Source organism: Equus przewalskii, chromosome 6, assembly GCF_037783145.1.
Source record: "Equus przewalskii isolate Varuska chromosome 6, EquPr2, whole genome shotgun sequence".
NCBI lineage: Eukaryota > Metazoa > Chordata > Mammalia > Perissodactyla > Equidae > Equus > Equus przewalskii.
In genome coordinates, this window is record NC_091836.1 from 6,727,167 (window position 1) to 6,745,908 (window position 18,742).

Consider the following 18,742-nt stretch of genomic DNA (forward strand, 5'->3'; position numbering starts at 1 on the left):
AGAGGACCGGGAAGCCTGCCCGAGTGCTGGAGGGCTGGTCAGGAAGTGAGAAGCCTGCATTTCTCTTTCCTTAAAAAAAAAAAAAAAAGCATCCTTCTAATTCTTCTAAAGCCGTTTCTATTCCCAAGAGGATGAAGAATATTTTGGATGCCAATCAGGGAGGATTTTTTTTTTCTTAAATGGGTGGGTTGGAACTCTGTGCTGCCTTTCCTGAGAGGTGAAGGATCTCATGATTTATTCCTCCTCAGATGCCGTTTATCTGCTCTTGTGGCCCCACAGGCCACCCGCTGCTTTTCTGAAGGCAGCTCTTTCCTCATGATGGGTATTTTCTGTGGTGAGTGGATTCTCTTAGGATTCACCCAAGGCCTCCGATCTAGTTCATTCGAATGTGTGTGACTGTGCGGAGGGCCTGTTTGCACTGTCCAGCTCCAGCTCTGATAAGATTATCTGATGTTCCAGTTGTCAGCTGCAGGCACAGTTCCTTGTAAGAAGGGGCCCTCCTGCCTACCCGGTGATGGGCAGCGGAGAGCGTCTTTTTAATGTCCCTGTGTGTGTGTGTGTGTGTGTGTGTATGTGTGTATGTGTGTGTATCATATTTCACACAGCAGAAACAAAATTGGAACACCAACTGTTAAGCTTGCCTGAATTTATTTATTTATTTATTTATTTTGGTGAGGAAGATTGGCCCTGAGCTAACATTTGTTGCCATTCTTCCTCTTTTTGCTTGAGGAAGATTGTTGCTGCACGAACATCTGTGCCAGTCTTTCTCTATTTTGTATGTGGGATGCCATCCCAACATGGCTTGATGAGTGGTGTGTAGGTTTGCACCCAGGATCCAAACCCACAAACCCCAGGCCACTGAAGCAGAGCACACAAACTTAACTACTACACCACTGGGCCGTCCCCTTGCCTGATTTTTTTACTCTTCTTGAAAAAGCAAACAAACCCCAAGGGAAACAGCTCCTCTGTCCCCACAGAGTTAGACAGGAGCTCTCTAGGTCGTCTCCTGCTCACAGGTTCTTGTCTGAATCATCCCCTGCATGTGCTTATCCAACCTCAGCCTGAGATTCTCCAGGAAAGGAAACTCCACCCTTCCCGAATCATTGCAGTTTCATTGCCATTTTGATGATCCTTCTGGATGACCACCTTTTTCAGGGGCGGATCCTGGAGCAGAACTAGGGGCAGACTATTCTCTCTGCAAATTGGAGGAAATCATGTGTGCATCAGAAGATTGTGCTGGAGGTCAATGAGACGCTCCTTTCAACAAACACCAGTCACTTCCTGGTGTGCAGGGACGCTGTGCTAGGTGCCGGGAGCACAGAGAGAATCAGGTACTGGCCCCACGAGGCTTCACTTCAGTGCACAGACAGACAGATAAACATCATTTCAGTGCCTGGCTGACTTTTGACTTCTCCCCACTTTGGTGCTCAGCCTGCCTGACTCTACTGTCCACTCATGTCCCACCCTCCTCAGCACTGTCTCCGCTCAGGCCAGCTGCCCATCAATAGCAGTGCGACAGCTGGCCCCTCCACCTGCCAGCTGCTGACACACCGCTCCCCTCCCCACGTCCCCTGAGCCTGTCTTGCTCTTCACCTGCACTTGTGCCTGTTCACTCTCTTCATGTCAGAAGTGCCATTAGCTGTCGCCTGCAGCCCTTTGCCCCTGTCCACCTGGACTCTAAGGTCAGACACTGCTATTCTGTTTGCAGAGACAAGGCCCCCACACTTGAGCCCCACCACAGCACGGAGGCCAGGTCTTTCTCTGCACCTGTCCCTGGACTGGAGGTCATTGCTGTGGGTAAAATCAGTACAAAAGCTACAACTGTGGCCTCAGCAGAGCTGGGCTGCCCACTTGATCCTGGCTGCCTCTCGGAGCCTTCCTTTCTGCATGGCAGCCATCCATCTCTATGTCACAATGACCTCAGGAGGCTTGCAGACCGTCACTGTTCTTCCTGTGCTTTGTCCCCTGGCCAGCATGTCCTCACTTATGGCAGAGAACCTGACCACCACCCCACACCAGGTCCTAATGCGCCCTTCTCTCCTCTTCCCTTTGTTCTCAGAAGAGGTCCCCTCATCCCAGGCTGACTTCTTCATGTACTCCCAGTATCATTCCCTCTGCTGTCCCTCTCCCCTTGTGCCACTGCTGCTGTCACCAGCATACTGATCAGCAAACACCTACCAAGCACCTACTATACTTCATTGTGGTTTAGGCAGACAGAAGTACAAGAGATGACTCCAATGTGTGTGGAACTTACAGTCTGTAAAAATGCAAGGAGCAAATGCACGGAGCTTCTCCAACACGCTCGGATCCCCCTCACTGATCACGCTCTCTTCTTGACTTTTAACCCCCCTATTGGGTTCATAAAACTAATCTTAGTAACTAACTATAAGCCTCTCCCCGATTCCCAGCCTCCCCACCCAGTCATCCCAGCCCTCTGCAAAGCCTCCTTGTGCTTCTGTGCGCTCTGGGATGTTCTGTGACCCTCTGCCCACTCTCAGGGCTGCCTTCACTCCCTTGGCTCATGGCACAGTCCCCTGCCTGGTCTTGGAGGTCTCAGCTGGGACCCTTCCTAGTCTTCTGGGCTGTGGGGTCCTCTCTTACATCAAAACACTTGTGCAGGCTTGACGCTGGGCAGGGAGTTAAGAGAACGTCCCGGTACCTGCCAGGTCTCTGAGCTGCTTCAGAGAAGGTGCTTGTGAGATTCGTGTGATTGTGAGATCCTTAGAGGAGTGGAGAAGAGTAAGAGGAATGACAGAGAGGAGGCGGAGGAGAGCCAGAGCATGTGAGGGTGACAGGTGACACTTGCTGACACTTCATGTTTGTGTCCTGCAGATCACTGTCACTCCCAACAAGCAGCTCCTCCTCTCTCCTCAGTGACAGACACCTCTGTGGCACCTGGTGACTCTGGTCCCTGAGGTGTGCATGGATTTCTCAGCCTGGAAGCCCTCAGGGACTAGGGCTCTTTCAGTGGCTCACTGCTCCTCTGGCCCGTCACCTTCTCATTGTCCCCCTGAGATGCCGTCAAGCCCTAAGATGCTCCCTTGTACAGATAGCTAAGTAGCCCCACCCTCCCAATGCCCCCTTTTCCTTGGGCAATGGAGCAGGGGGCTGCGGAGGACTGCAAGGCAATCTTTGCTTATCCCTGTACACCCTGCTCCTCAGGCTAAGGTCCTATTCATCTCCTGCCTTTACCTAGAGACTTCTCAATCAAGAGGTCTGTTCTGTAGCCTCCTCTTGTCTATATCCAGTCACTTTGACCGCTCTATGGAAGTCGCCCTTTGAAGTCTCACTGGGGATTCTCTAATCATCAAAGGCCTCAGTCCTTGTCTCCATCCTTCCCTTTCCTCTATGTAGCAGGCGCCACACAGTTGACTCTCCTCTAGCTGAAGCTTTCTCCTCCCTTGATTTTTGACATGACTCTAGATGATTGGTTCTCCTGTGGCTCCATCTGTGTTTCCCAGTTGTCTCTTCATTGTCCTCCTGTCCTCCAGCATGGCTGCCTTGTGACTCTCAGCATTCCCTTCCTAAACTAAAGGTGAGGGCTGCTGCTGGCACATGGCTGGGAGTTTTGGAGTCTGAGAAGCTGGGCATAAGCCTTGGCCCCATCACTTACCTATTGGATGACCTTATATCTGTCACTTATCTGAATTTTAATTTTCCTGTGTGTAAAATGGAGATGATAATGATCCCTGGTAGGGTTATATGAAGAGTAAGTGGGATGCAGCAGTGCAGTCTTTTCCAAACTGTAGTCATTTGCAAATTTGCTTTACAATTTTTGCCATATCTGAGTACTACCTGTGCTGTTGGTTACTTGAAATTGGCCTTTACATTGACTTTACCGGGAAAGATTCAACCTGAGCTAACATCTGTTGACAGTCTGCCTCTTTTCTTCCCCCCCGAAGCCCCAGTGCATAGTTATATATTCTAGTTGTAGGTCCTTCTAGTTCTTCTATGTGAGTCACTGCCACAGCATGGCTACTGACAGAGGAGTGGTGTGGTTGTGCGCCCAGAAACCAAATCCAGGCTGCTGAAGCAGAGCACACCAAACTTTTCTTTTTTTTTTTTTTAAAGATTTTATTTTTTCCTTTTTCTCCCCAAAGCCCCCCGGTACATAGTTGTATATTCTTCGTTGTGGGTTCTTCTGGTTGTGGTATGTGGGACGCTGCCTCAGCATGGTTTGATGAGCAGTGCCATGTCCGCGCCCAGGATTCGAACCAACGAAACACTGGGCCACCTGCAGCGGAGCACGCGAACTTAACCACTCGGCCGCGGGGCCAGCCCCAAACTTTTCTTTTTTTAAAGATTTAATTTTTTTAATTTTTCCTTCTTCTCCCTAAAGCCCCCCAGTACATAGTTGTATATTTTAGTTGTGGGTCCTTCTAGTTGTGGCATGTGGGATGCCGCCTCAGCATGGCTTGATGAGCAGTGCTAGGTCTGCGCCTAGGATCCCAGCTGGTGAAATCCTGGGCTGCTGAAGCGGAGCATGTGAACTTAACCACTCAGCCATGGGGCCGGCCCCAGAGCATGCCAAACTTTAACCACTAGACTATCAGGGCTGGCTCTACATTGATTTTAAATCAACTCACTGGAAAACCAGTTTAGTCTTATTCTAAATACTAGTATCCATGAAATCGTGTATATGAAATGCTGGTTATATTTTCTGAGGACAAATTAAATATCAATGTATAGCTATTAAAATAAAAGCATTCATTTGTATGCTTCTAATTATCCCAAGTGTCACAGGGTTACATGCACTGCAGTTAGAGGAACATCAGAATTTTTTATGTAAGTCGCCCGCCACAGTGCCTTACCGCAGAAATTGTGTGCAACAAGTTGAGTCTTTGTTATTATTACTCCTCCATGGCTAACTCCTGGTCTGTATTTCCAACCTCACCTTTGTTCCCAAGCTCTGGTTCTGTATCTCCAGCTGCTATAAAATATTTCTGCCTGTCAGTTTGGTCTCATTTAAAGGTTAGCTTGTCCACTTTCCCTCCACAGTCTCCTCATTTCCTGGTGACCTTGGCTCCAGCCTTTGACATCACCTTTCACATTCCACAGACCCTCCCAGATCAGACCCCGTATTCTGAGGCTTCTTCCTTCTGGAAACTTGCACATATCCTTCCCTTTCCATTCCCTCAGCTGTCTCTCTTGTCCAGGTTTTCCTGCGCAGTGCTGCCAGGTGTATCTCCCTGAAATTACATGTCCCTAATGGTGCTCCAGTCCTCGGAAACCATCAGAGAATTTCCACTGTGTCCAGGTAAAATCCTAACTTGGAAGCCTAACATTGAAAGCATCCAGAAAGCAGAATGGAGCAGTAGTGCGTCATACTTGCTGAAGTCAGACCACGTGGGTCTGTGACCTCACCCACCCTCACTGACAGTGTGACATTGGCCATGCTACTCGATGTCTTTGAGCCTCAATTACTCCTATAAAAGGAGGTAATAGGGATACTGTTAGGATTAAAGAAGATACTTCATGTAAAGCACTTACCATAGTGCCTGGTGCATAGTTGGCGCTCAATAATTGGTAGTTATACTTGTTCTATGTGTATCAGATCATTTATAATCTGGTTTCCTCCTATCCTTTCCAATTAAACCTTTCACTTTTCCTGCCTCAGAATCCTATTTTCACAGGCTACTTGTCTCTGCCCCCAGGCCTTTGTGTAGAAGTCTGTTAAACCTTACTGACCTATTTCTCTAAATTTGTCAGATTCTTACACATCCTTCTAATCCCAGCTCAGCTTTTGTTTTCTCCAAGAAGTAAGAGTTCTTTCTTGACTGCATTCGTGTGGCTTTGCCTCCTCTGAAATTTGATTGCTGTTTTTCTTTATACCATTTATTCAGCACTTAACATGAGTTGCATTACACTGTTGTTTCTTCTAGATTTTATACCTAACTATGTCTTTGTGTATGTGTGTGAGGGAAATTGGCCCTGAGCTAAAAATCTGTTGTCAATCTTCCTCTTTTTTTTTTTTTTTTTGATACCCAAAGCCCCAGTACGTAGTTGTATATCTTAGTTGTAAGTCATTCTAGTTCTTCTGTGTGGGATGCCACCACAGCATGGCTTGATGAGTGATGTGTAGGTCTGCACCCAGGATCTGAACCAGCGAACCCTCGACTGCCAAAGCAGAGCACGTGAACTGTATCTATGTCTTGTTTCCTGGAATAGATGGTATTTCTTGATGTGAAGGCCGATTTTGAGGCCTATAAAACAGTGATTAACACCAGCTGTAGGGCTGGACTTCCTGCATTCATACTGCGATGCCACCATTCATTAACTGTGTGGCCTTGAGTATACTACTTGATCTTGATGGCCTTAGTTTCTTCACCTGTCAAAAGATGATAATCATAGTACCTAGTTTTTGTGAGTTTCAATGAGTGAGTACTTAGCGTAGCCACTCACTGATTTAATATGTATAAAGTTCTTAGAATAATGCCTGGCATATAGTGCTCAATGAGTGTTGGTTCTTGTGTTGTTGTTGTTGTTGTTGTTGTTACTGTTATTATTTTTTTGTCATTATAACCAATCCTAATGCTTCCTCCTTCAGTACTAGTCACACATAATATATGCTTAATATTGTTGAATATGTGACTATTTCCCCTCCAGTACTCCTTTTCAATTCTCCATCAGTCTATTTTTCTTACCTGCATATTAGCAGACAAATTGAAAGTCTCCTTTCATTTAATCACAAAGCAAAAAAGAAATCCCCTGGGATTAAATAGCATTTACTGTCGAGCATAAGGAAACAGATCAACTTGTTGAGAGAAACAATTTTTTTCTTGTTACTAAATTTGAAAAGGAATTTATTATAAGATTATTTATGGGGCAGGGTGCTGGTGGACTGGGAGAGCTCATTCTTCTAAAACCTACTTAACATGTTGTGATTAGGAAAAAAAAATTTCCATTAAACACAGGAACTGTATCAAATTACATCAGCAGCCCAGGGGGACTAGATCAACAGGGAGGTAGATTGCTCAGACAGAACTTTGTACCTGTGCCTACAGTCAGAGATTCCGCTGGGAAACCAAAGAGTAAGATTAGTGGTGAATGCAAAAGGGCAAGTGTAATCCAGAAATTGTAATCTGAAATTACCTCTTCCATCATAGGTGTATTTTTGTCTTTAGGGAGCAGTGTTGTCAGTAATTTACTATAATTGCAATAACCAGATCATTAAGCTGTCTGCAGAAAGCATGGAAAAATACATCTGCCCTCTAAGTGACAGTGTAGCAAAGACTATATTAGACTTTTAAAATCAAATACTCTTTAAAAAAAAAAATCAAATACTCTTACTATTTTTAATGCAGTTTTCCATACGTGCAGTAAATATTTTAGTTACACACACACTTTGACATTCCTTCAGAAAGTGAGCCCCTGCCAAGACATATTTGGTAGTTTTGTAGAGTTAAGTGAGCATGATGATGATGGGGAGCTGTTATACAGATTTTATTTAGATTTCCAGATGATTCTTTAACAACTGATATTAAAATATTAGTCATCTTGGGATCAGAAGAAAGTTTTGTCCTCGGTTAAAAAACTGGTTTTAAGACAGGAAGTAGGAATCATACTGGGCATTTCTCTCAGTGGAGCTCCGTTAACAGACTGTTCTAAAGCCCTGGGATTTAATATGTTTTGTAAATGTTATGATAAAGTGACTTCATAATGTAATATCCATTTTTTTTGAATGACTCCAAGTTGCAAAATACAAAATCAATGCAAATAAATTTCAAGAAGACAGAAATACCTACATGAACAGACAAAAACATTATAGGTAATAGATGATGCAAAGGAATTGCTAAAACAAACAAATGAAAACAAACAGAATCAGGTTATAAGCTGGCTGATGTGATTTGGGAAAGGCCTGGGAGTCCCTGTAGCCTATTCTTTTTTTTTAAAAGATTTTATTTTTTTCCTTTTTCTCCCCAAAGCCCCCCGGTACATAGTTGTATATTCTTCGTTGTGGTCCATCTAGTTGTGGCATGTGGGACGCTGCCTCAGCATGGCTTGATGAGCAGTGCCATGTCCGCACCCAGGATTCGAACCAACGAAACACTGGGCCGCTTGCAGCGGAGCGCCAGAACTTAACCTCTCCGCCACGGGGCCAGCCCCCCTGTAGCCTATTCTTATTGAGAGACGTTAGCATATAAAGTTCTTGACACATCCGTAAAGGTGTTGGAAAATACTGTTCTGCTTACACCAAACACTTATCCAGGAGGTAGTCTAACTAGAAAAAAAGAGACTTAAGCAAAGTAAATAAATTTGGGGATGATAATTCTATAAAGAGTTATAAAAGGAAAATAGGGCAGGTTTTTAAACTAAGACAATGTGGGAAAACAAAACGCCTGGGCAGATGTGGAATTCCTCTCCTCCCGCTGCAAACACATAGATATGTTGGATTAAAAATATATATTTTATATACCATATATAAATTAAACTCATATTTCAGCAAAAAAGTAAGAGAGGAAAATTTTCCAGTGCCAGAAATATATAAGAAACCAATAGCCAAAGCCACATAGACACTAGGGGCTAGGGCTGTAACCTGCCTGGGGATAGGAGTCAAAGTTACATACCCTATTCAAGACATGAAACTGGAATTAGGCTCACCAAGTAAAACTTGGAGCTGGCAAATTGCTGCAGCACTGGTGAACCAGGCAGGAAAACTACCTGCAAGTTGTTATAGGAAGTAGCTGCCCACACCATGTCATGAGTGGAAATAGTAATCCACCAGAAGTAAGCCTAGAGCTGTCATCTTTCCTTTGTATGGGTCCAAATTTGCACTGCTTTCTCCCTGTGGAAACCCTGAACTGAGAAAAGATCTCAGAAACTAGTCCAGAATCATTGAACTCTTTAGGGCTCTGGCAGAAGCAACTGAAAAAGTAATCCTATTAGATTTTTTTTTTTTTTTTTTGCAACAAAACACCATGGACCTCTTATGAAGAGCTCCAGCAAAAATTGCAGAGCACTTAAGTACCCACCACCTTAAAATCCATCAATAGAAGCAACAAAGTAAACTGAAAACCCAAATAAAATAGAGAAATCTTAAAGGAACTTTAAGATAAGCATGTCTAAACAATTGAAAGATAAAAAAGAATTCCACAAGAGAAAAAACAAGGAGAATCTGAAATAGAACCAAATAGAAATGCTAGAAAAGAAAAAAGTCATTGAATTGAAAAAAAGAAAAACACCTCAACAAACAAGTAGACTAGACATAGCTAAAGAGAGGGCTAGTGGATTGGAAGATAGATCTAAGGAGCTCACCTAGAATGTGATATAGAGAGTTAATGAGATATAAAATATGAAAAAGACACAGAAAAGACAGAAAGAGAGGCTTTGATGTATATCTTATTGGATCCTCAGAGGAGAGAATTGAAAGTTCATGGAAGATCAATATGTCATGTTATAAAACATCCTTTGGTATTTTTTTCAGAGATTTAATACTGGATTAGATAAACCTTGGGGGATTTCTCTCTTTTTTTATTTTGTGTTTTAATTTTGCCTAGTAGCATTCATACTAATTTATCTACATTAGTGTACTGAACTAAGGTTATGACCAAACAAGCCAAGCCTAGAATGCCTGACAAAGATTTTCTGCAAGAAGTTGTCCTGTGCTTTCTGGTCCCTGATGGATGGGGACGCCCTATGTGGATCATCAGAGTTCTCTCTCCATCATTCAGCCACAGTTGATTGGACAGGGGTGAGCATTTAACTCAAGGATAGTTATTCTATAGGCTTGTCTTGACATGACTTGATAGAAAAAGAGGAGCTGGACAAATCAGCTGAGAGCATTTGAAGTAGGAAATTAAGTAACAGAAGAAGCCAAAATTGAAGGTTAATGGTATGATCAATGGCTAAAGAGGTCGTGATGGTCCTTGTACAAGCTCAAGTTATGATGGAACAGAGACTATGAGTAAGCAGAAGCCATGAAGTAGAGAAGAGTTATGCAGAAAGAAGTAGGTGAAGAAGCCAAAAGGGAGAGATAGAAAAAGTCCAACAGGTCAAAGTGGCTGAGTCTTATTAATGGCAGTCATTAATGTCTACTTAGTCTCAACCACAGACTCTTGCTGCCAAAATTCCCTAGAGCTGCCTGGAATCCATTTCTACTTCCAGCAATACCTACCTACACTACAGTTCCTGGGTGTTTGTGAAGGCTACTGGTTCAACTTTTCTTGGTTTCTATGGCTTTGTATCCTTCCATTGAACCCATCTTTACAGGAGACAACATGAAGGAGCCTTCATTCATTGAAAATACAGAGTCTTAAGGAACACATTCCAGATTCAGTTGAGCTATGCAGTTTATCCAGGTTACCTTGGCTGTATGGAGTCCCATTCCTAACTGGTTAACTCCATTCTGTGGACTCAGAGCAGAGGAGGTTGTGGTGAGGAGACTGATTTTTTAGTTTTTCTCTGAGAAGTTTTGCTGTGCTTGCTGTTCTCTGCTACCCCTGCTGATATAGAGAAGAAAAAGGGGGTAGCCAAGTGAGGTGCTAACAGGAACAGTGCCCCCTGAGGACCAGCCCACTGACCAGTTTCTACTGGTGCTAGTGTCCTGGAAACAACCCTAGCCAGTTGCCCACTGCCTGTGCTGCCACATTTTGTGGACTGTGAATCTAGTGGCAAAGGCAAAAAAGAGGCTAGAGGGCCAGTCTGCGCATGCTCCCTTTTACCTTCTCCTTTCCATTCTCCTTCAGTCTGGTGTCTGCAACACCGAGGGGCTCAGATATCAGCTTCTCTCCCTGAAACCTTAAGGAACTCCATTTCTCCCGTGACACAGAGAGAAAAGGAGTCTACAGGAGGGGAGTATTTTTTTCGACTCTCTGATAGAGAAAACTGGGACAGCAATGGCCATTAAGATGGGGGAAAGTACAGCTTAGTAATGAAGAACATATGCTTTAGGAACAAGAAGACTGACCTCAGTTCAAATCCTGTTTCTGCTAATTACTGGATGACTTTGGAAATGTTTCTTCATCTTTCTGTGTCTTAGTTTCCCCATCTGTAAAGTAAGGTAAAAATACCTTCTGTGTATTGTTATATTGAAGAAATTTACTTGGTAGTTCAAAAAATATTAGTCCCTGACCCCCTCACTCCATCACTATCTAGGTGCAGTGTGCAGGCATTCTGTCTTGATTTCAAACACTATGTTCTCTCTTGTCATCTTGGTCATGGGACCAAATTTGAGGTTCATAAGAATATAGTGACCATGGATATGGGATTCTGAAGAAAGCAAGGAGAAGAGAAGGAAGATGTGCTCTCTCTGCTTTCATATCCAGAGCATATAGTTTAGTTAGCCTGGGCAGGCACAGGACAGGCAGTGCACAGGGCCCATGTGGAATTATGCCCTGACCTGTCCAGACACCTCGATTCCATCCTGGCCTACTTCCATGTGCCTGTGAAGTGTGGGCAGAAAAGGCTTAACCTGACTGCCAGGTGCATGGCTGTGGCAGAAATCTGAAGCCCTGTGAACTCAAGTGACCTGAGAGGATGCAGAAGCAACCAGCTAAGTCTCCTCTGACCTTGGTGCCTTGGCAGGCCATGCTCTCAAGTTTGGGAATAAATCAACTCACAGTCCTAGTTTCTGCCTAAGAGCAGCATATTGTGTTGTTTCTTGCACACACACACACATGCATGTGCACACACAATCTCTCTCTCATTCACTTCTCTCCCTTTCTTCCCCTTATGTTTTATCCCTCCCTTTTTCTCCTCCTGCTTCTCTCTCTTTTGCTCCTTCCCCTTCCTCATCCAAGAGCCTCTCTTCTCTGCTCATGTTCCAGCCCTGCCATCTGTCCCTGTAAGAGCTGTTTGATCCCTGGGTGGCCCCTGGACTGAAGACAAACCAGCATGCTGCTCCACATTCTGTCACAGGGCTACCAATTAAAAAAAGGGGATAAAGAAGCTATACTGAGCTAAATGCAGACACAATGCCCTAGTAACCATGGAGATACATGCATCTTAAAATCCCTGACCTTACACCCAAGACTCCATGATCTTGGCTCTGCCATTTCCTGATCTCATGATTCAAGAATGAGGCTGGTGTTTCCATGGGGTATGTCTTTCAGCTATAGGAGAGCAGCAGCAGAAGCTTTACAAAATGAATGAGCTTCTTATCTCTGTCCTATGGGGATGTGGTGGAAGCGGAGAACATCTAGGATCATTGCTAATTCTAAGACCAGGGAAGGGATGGAGCAACCTTGAGGGGTGAGGCTATGAATTACCTCTTTGGACTTCAGTAAATATTCCTGCTTTCACACCAATTGCTCATCCATTGGCCTTGCCAACCTTACACACACATGTGAGCATGCCTATGTGTGCCATGGCAGAATTGGAGAAATTCACAGTTGGTTGCCTTCCCGACAAGAAGTGCAACAAGATCCACATGGCCTTGACTCCCTTGGGTTTAGTGAGTAGTGCCAGCTCTAGGGAATCAATTAGTAAGAATTTACTTATTTTAATTAGTTTTTTTGTTTGTTTTCTTTTGAAAGTAACACGTTGTAAATAATTTTTGGGTTGATGTGAGTAGGAGGGGTGCAGGGAGAGAAACAAGAAAATAGAGGAAAAAAATCTCTTTTGCATCCCCAGGGATCAAACAACCATTGCAGACATTTTCATGTGCTTCCTTACAAAGTTTTTCTTTCCTATTTTTAGACTTAAAAAAATTGTCCTCATTTAATTTTATATCCTTCCTTTTGCTTTCAACATATAACATATTTCTCCATCATTAGAAATTCTTCCTAATTACAAGTACATTTTAATGGCTTTGAGATATTTCTCTAAGGGATATAACATCATTTAATTAACCTTTCCTGTTTTTGAAAACTAGGTTCGTTCCACTGCCGGCTTTTATAACTCCTGCCATGATGACCATCTCAGGGCATATAGATTAACAAGAGTGCCTTGGGATGCTAGTATGTGTCAGCCCTTGGCTGGGTCCTATGGGAAAGATATATGATCCCTGGTGTCAAGGAATTTACAGTCTGGTTTAGGAGCTAAAAACATACTCCTGGGTCAGTCCTGAGCTCTTTCCTTGTATCCTTTCAGATTGGCAAAGGGAAAGTATATATTATACTGCTGAGCTAAAAAAAAACCCAAAAAAGCAGAACCAAGAAGGGGGGAGATATATATTTTGATCATTATTAGTACGTAGTACATATCTAGTTTGACCTAGACAGAAAATGAATTGTTAATAATAACAAGTATATGGGGAGATTAAGTTCAAACAGCAGTTGGCCAAATTTGAATTTTACCTTGGCTTTGTAAGTATCTAATAACTGATGACAAACTATACATTTTTTCATTTAATTTGGAGCTCCAATTAGAGTTGATTGTTTACCGTATATCCCAAAGTATGTAAACATTCATTAAGAATGTATTTATTATATTGCAGCCCGCCTTGGTGTCTGATTATCTGAATTGCAGTTCTGATTTTTATGGGCCTGTTGAGACCTACTTTCCCCTTGTTTTCATTTTTAAAATTAACTTGAATCTTATAGAAAAACATTCTAAAAAAGAGCTATGAAATTCATAAAGCCATAAGAGATTAAAAATGAATGTCATGACGGTGTATTTGTGCATGTACAACTGTGTGCATGTGTGGGTACGTGTGAGTGTGTGCTTGTGCACGTGTGTATGATGGAGTGTTACTGCAGAGCAGGAGTGGAATATACACAGGGAGTCAAATAGGAAACAGCCTATTTGAAAGACACTTTCAAACACCAGGATTGTGGAAGATTAGAATGAAATGTGTGTGCATGAGAGAACCAAGCCCTTCCAAACCTAAGCATTGGAAGTGTTAGTGTCCTAGGGACTTCTCTAGAGTCTTGGCAGAATAATTCAAGTACACCCTCTCTGCTGTGAACAGGGATGCACTTAACACTTGTTCTGTTCTTTCAGATTGATGACCCCAACAGCAGTCTTGAGGAGGTCACTAATGAGGCTGATGCCGTCACTTCTGTGAAGAATCTGGGAAGCAAGCAAGCTTTAAATACAGACTACCTGGATTCTGATTACGAAAGAGGACAACTGTACCCGTTCTCCCTTAGCAGTGATTTCCACCCCACCACATTCGCTCTGACAAATGCAGCTCCAATGACCCCATCCTTCCGGGAACGTTGGTACATGAATCTCAACAGCTTAATGGACCAGGCCCTGACCCCGCAGTGCGGCGATGGGGAAGACCTATATATCATCACAGGCGCCGTGCCCTCAGACCGCAAAGTTAAAGACAAAATGACCGTCCCTGAGTTTGTTTGGCTGGCGGCCTGTTGTGCTGTCCCTGGAGGAGGCTGGGCCATGGGCTTTGTCAAGCACACCCGGGATGGTGATGTCATAGAGGACGTGATGGTGAAAGAACTTGAGAAACTGCTTCCATTTAACCCTCGGCTGTTCCAGAACAACTGTGGTGAAACTGAACAAGACACAGAGAAAATGAAAAAAATCCTGGAAATGGTTAACCAAGTCCAGGATGAAGAGCGAATGGTACAATCTAAAGAGGGCTCAGGGCCCCTCTCCAGCACAAGGAGCAAGAAGTCTGCTCTGTTGCCTCCAGAAGCATTGGAGGAAAGGAGTAGCTTTTTGAGAAAACTCATGGGCTTCATTGCTACCCCATTCATCAAGCTTTTCCAATTAATTTATTACCTTGTAGTAGAAATCCTGAAGAACATTGTGTATTTCCTGTGGTATGTTACCAAGCAAGTGATTAACGGCATAGAAAGTTGCCTTTACCGCCTGGGTTCAGCCACCATCTCATACTTCATGGCCATTGGGGAAGAGTTGGCAAGCATTCCCTGGAAAGTAGTCAAAGTCATAGTCAAAATCATCAGGGCCATTCTCCGGATCCTTTGTTGTCTGCTGAAGGCCATTTGCCGTATTCTGGGCATCCCTGTCCGAGTCCTTTTGGATGTGGCCACTTTCCCTGTGTACACCATGGGTGCAGTTCCAATTGTGTTCAAGGACATTGCAATGGGCCTTGGTGGCACCATCTGTTTGCTCTTTGACACTGCTCTTGGCACCATGGGTGGCCTATTTCAGCTTGTTTTTAGTGTCTGCAAGACGATTGGCTACAAGGTTAATTTTGCCAATTCTGAGGAATTATAGAACTCAAACCGATAGTGTCCAGTCACAGTGAATTTGATTTTTTTTTAATAGAGAAAGCTGGAGTATTTTGTCTTTACCATGGGTTTTTGTTCACTGTCAGTTATCACACTTTGGCCTTTGGTGGGGGTGTCTGCATGTTTTTGCAAAAGAAGATGGTACAATTCAGACTTGACTCAAGAGAAATGTTCAGGGTAGGATTATGTGTAGGTCATCTGCCATGATACCGGCAAACTTCCAAGGCATTAGAATCTTCAGTTATTCACTCTGATGCAGATGACCACCTGAGATGCTCTGGTGTTTGTTTGTGATAATTAAAATTTACAGAGGAGAGAAGAGTTAGAAAGAGGACAACTTTAAACCAAAGGGTTTCTGAGAAAAGGAGAGAGGAATCTTGTTCCTCCTGTTATTCTCTGAGACTTAAAGCAAAACCTATATAAATGTTCTTGGCTAATTTGTTATCATATCTATTTCTCTCCAACTCAACTGACCTTGGTGAAGTGCAGACACGCTTCTCTGTTGAAATAACTTTCTTAGGATATAGAACGTACTATATCTCTTAGCTTTCCATGGCTCCCAAGGACGTATAGGTTTGTTGGTTTGTTTGTTTCTCCAAAGTTGAATTTTGCTCCATTTTTCAAGTAGGTAATGATAAGCATTTTATGCCAAATGTGGCATAACAAATTTTGAATGAAGGGCAAAGATCATTTGCCCCTTGAACAGTGGAAGACAGTCCTCTCGTGTGTAAAGAAGAGAGCACAAGGTCAGAGCCCTGCTCTAAGTAGGTGCTGTAGGTCCGATGACATCCTTAGCGAAGCTTGGATTAACTTGACATAGATTAAATCTCTGGCTGACAAGATTGAGCTCGAAGACCTATATGTTAAGCTAATATGAAAATTCATATTCTGCAACATACTAGATCAGTCTTTCTTATACATGAAGCAAGTACCCAATACAGTAAAACATTCTGACGCTGTACTTAAATGATTGTTTTGGCATAAATGTATAGAAAAGATCTACAAAAGAAAAACTATTCTAGCAATCTTGGAAAAAAGAAAAAATATTCTTATACATATATATCCAAGTTTATATACGTATAAACTTAATTAAGAATCATTCTCTCTTAGGAAATTATTTTTATAGTGTGTTTGAGGCTAGAAAACATAACACTCCCTTAGTACAAATTTGATTTGAGAGCTCATCTCCGATTTTTTGATCAAGCACTTATCATTTTACGTCTTGCACTGAAAATAAGAGGAGAAAGCAGAGTCTCCTAAACTTTGCCCTGCCTTCCACAGCTGAGATGGAATCATCTGGATTTTTCTGTGTTATAACAAGTTGCTGTGAGGTAGAAAGGGGCCAAGTATAAAATACTGATCTTAGGGGTACAGGCCACCCTTCATCCAAAAGTTAGATGCAAAAAAAGTTAGATGTAAAGATCCCTTTCTGGGATCCAGAAAGGCGATAAGGAGCGAATGATGGGTTAACTATTTGCATCAGGTTGATGGATGAGGAATGTGAGTGTAGTGAGAGTTACATTTTGCATAAAAATAATTCGCTTGCACCCAAAGTAGAAGATTAGGCAGAAAGCTACCATCCTGATCAATTTGTGATGCAAGGTTGGGGAATACGACATCAGACTGGTCCATGATAGGGAGCTATGCACTAGATTTATCTAAAAATCTTAAGCAGTATTTTACCAACACTTCTGTTTGTGAGCATAAACATCTGTAGTTGGGCTTCCCTTCACTTCAGCAGTGTGAAGGTACATGGCAAGGTGAGGGCCTGGTACTGATCGGTCAAGAATCCTGCTGGATGAAAGAAAGAGACGCTTAGAATTGACCAGAGAGGTGGTCTGGCCAAACCCTCATTTGATGAGGAACCTGAGGCACAGGGAGGCAACAGGCTGGCCTGTAGTTTCATTGCTAGCTGACAGCAGATCAGCAGACAAGGTCTTTTGCACATGTCCCATCACCCCTGGCATATCAGATATGTGGTGTGTATGCTACTATTCAGCTGCCTTCCTGGACCAAGGCAGAGTTTTCTCCATCATTCATCAAACAGACTCTAGGCCCTGACTAATCAGTTGGATTTGGCCTATGGGATGAAACAATTAGCCATCCATGCACAACATCGTGCTTACTGCCTCCCAAGGAATCTCTAGTCCCCAAGAGTATGTATTTGCACACTGAAAGGCCCAGAGAGGGCATTCATGGCAGCTTGAACCCCTTGGCACCATGCAAGGAACAGGGCATCCAAACTGCTTCTGGAGAGCTCTTTGGAAATGTCTTCTTTTTTACTTCTAGTTGTTTAGTGTCTTATTTATTTATTCTTGCGTGACCTTCTTTGAAATCTCAAAAGTGATGATAAAGCAAAAAAAATATCCTTAAGGTTAGGTGGCTGAGACCATTTGCTCTGGACCACTGGTGTTAGCTGTGCCTCCTGTTGACTGGCTTTGCTGTGTTGGGCCTGAAGCTCCAGCAGGTGGCTAGACTGCTGGCCTATTCCCAAAAAACTATTTTGAGCTTTGAGGTGGGAGTTTGGGTTGTTGGACCCTATCTCTGGTAAAGGTTTCTCTGTGGCTCTGTATGTTCTCAGGCCCTGGTGGAGGCCAGCCTCCCCAATAACTCTTCGTTATTATGGAGCTGATTTTCTAGTTTGTGGATCAGCCATGCCTTTGGACACTCCTCTTTTCCATTGTGCCTTTTGATTGTTGGCTTCTCCTCTACATCAGCACTTCCCCCTAAATGCAGATTAGGGAGTTGGAAAAAGGAACTAGAGTGAAACACTTATTCATTCAGTCATTCAGTCATCTATCAAACATGGCTTTGAACATCAAGGTTGCAGAGATCAAGAATACATGGATTCCATCTTTGAGTTCAACTCTAGTTGGGACAACAGATGGTACAGATGATACGTGTGACCCATCATGGTAAGTGCTGCAATAAAGGTACTAGCAGCATGCTTCCTAGAGCACAGGAGAAAAAACATAAAACCATGGGAATTAGGGAAGCCTTTACAGAGGGTGTGACAAAGGTCAATTTGACATTTTCAAGCTATGTACAATGCTGTGCACCTTGTAATGCTCAATAAAGTAATTATTGACAACTCATTAGCTGTTTTGTAAAATATTTAAAGAGGGAGAATCCTAATGGTTGAAATAAAGTTTAGGGATCATCTGTGATTTTAGTTTTTTTTCCATTTTCTTCTTGATCCACATTAACTCAAGCTGTTTCTGCTCACATCTGGCTTTTGTTTATTTTTTTAAAATTTTGAATCATACATGAGAAGACAGAAGATTAGATCAGTGAAACAGGACTTAGAACTACTTTTCAATGTTGTTTCTCTGGGAAGCTATTTGGGACATCAAGTATTTGTGATATGTCCTTCATAAATAAGCACCAAAGGCTTATTGCTTCACTGATTCTGAATCACATGGAAAGCCCCAGTACATAGTTGTATATCCTATTTGTAGGTCCTTCTAGTTCTTGTATGTGGGATGCCACCTCAGCATGGCTTGATGAGTGGTGCTAGGTCCGTGCCCAGGACCTGAACCGGCGAACCCCAGGCTGCCAAAGCAGAGCACACAAACTTAACCACTAGGTCACCGCTGGCCCCAGAAACACTCTTAATTATTTGCTAATCCATTAGGAAACTCCCA

General features: G+C 43.1%; 1 protein-coding gene across 1 annotated transcript in view; it reads left to right on the forward strand.

Annotated features, from left to right (window-relative positions):
- ENDOD1 (endonuclease domain containing 1) overlaps window positions 1–18,193 on the forward strand; it is a 41,446-nt gene extending 23,253 nt beyond the window's left edge. The window contains exon 2 of the mRNA XM_070622931.1: window positions 13,882–18,193. Within this exon, the coding sequence (XP_070479032.1) occupies window positions 13,882–15,084 (1,203 nt within the window). The 3' untranslated portion in view covers window positions 15,085–18,193. The remainder of the gene's footprint in view (window positions 1–13,881) is intronic.
- Window positions 18,194–18,742: the final 549 nt, after the last annotated feature.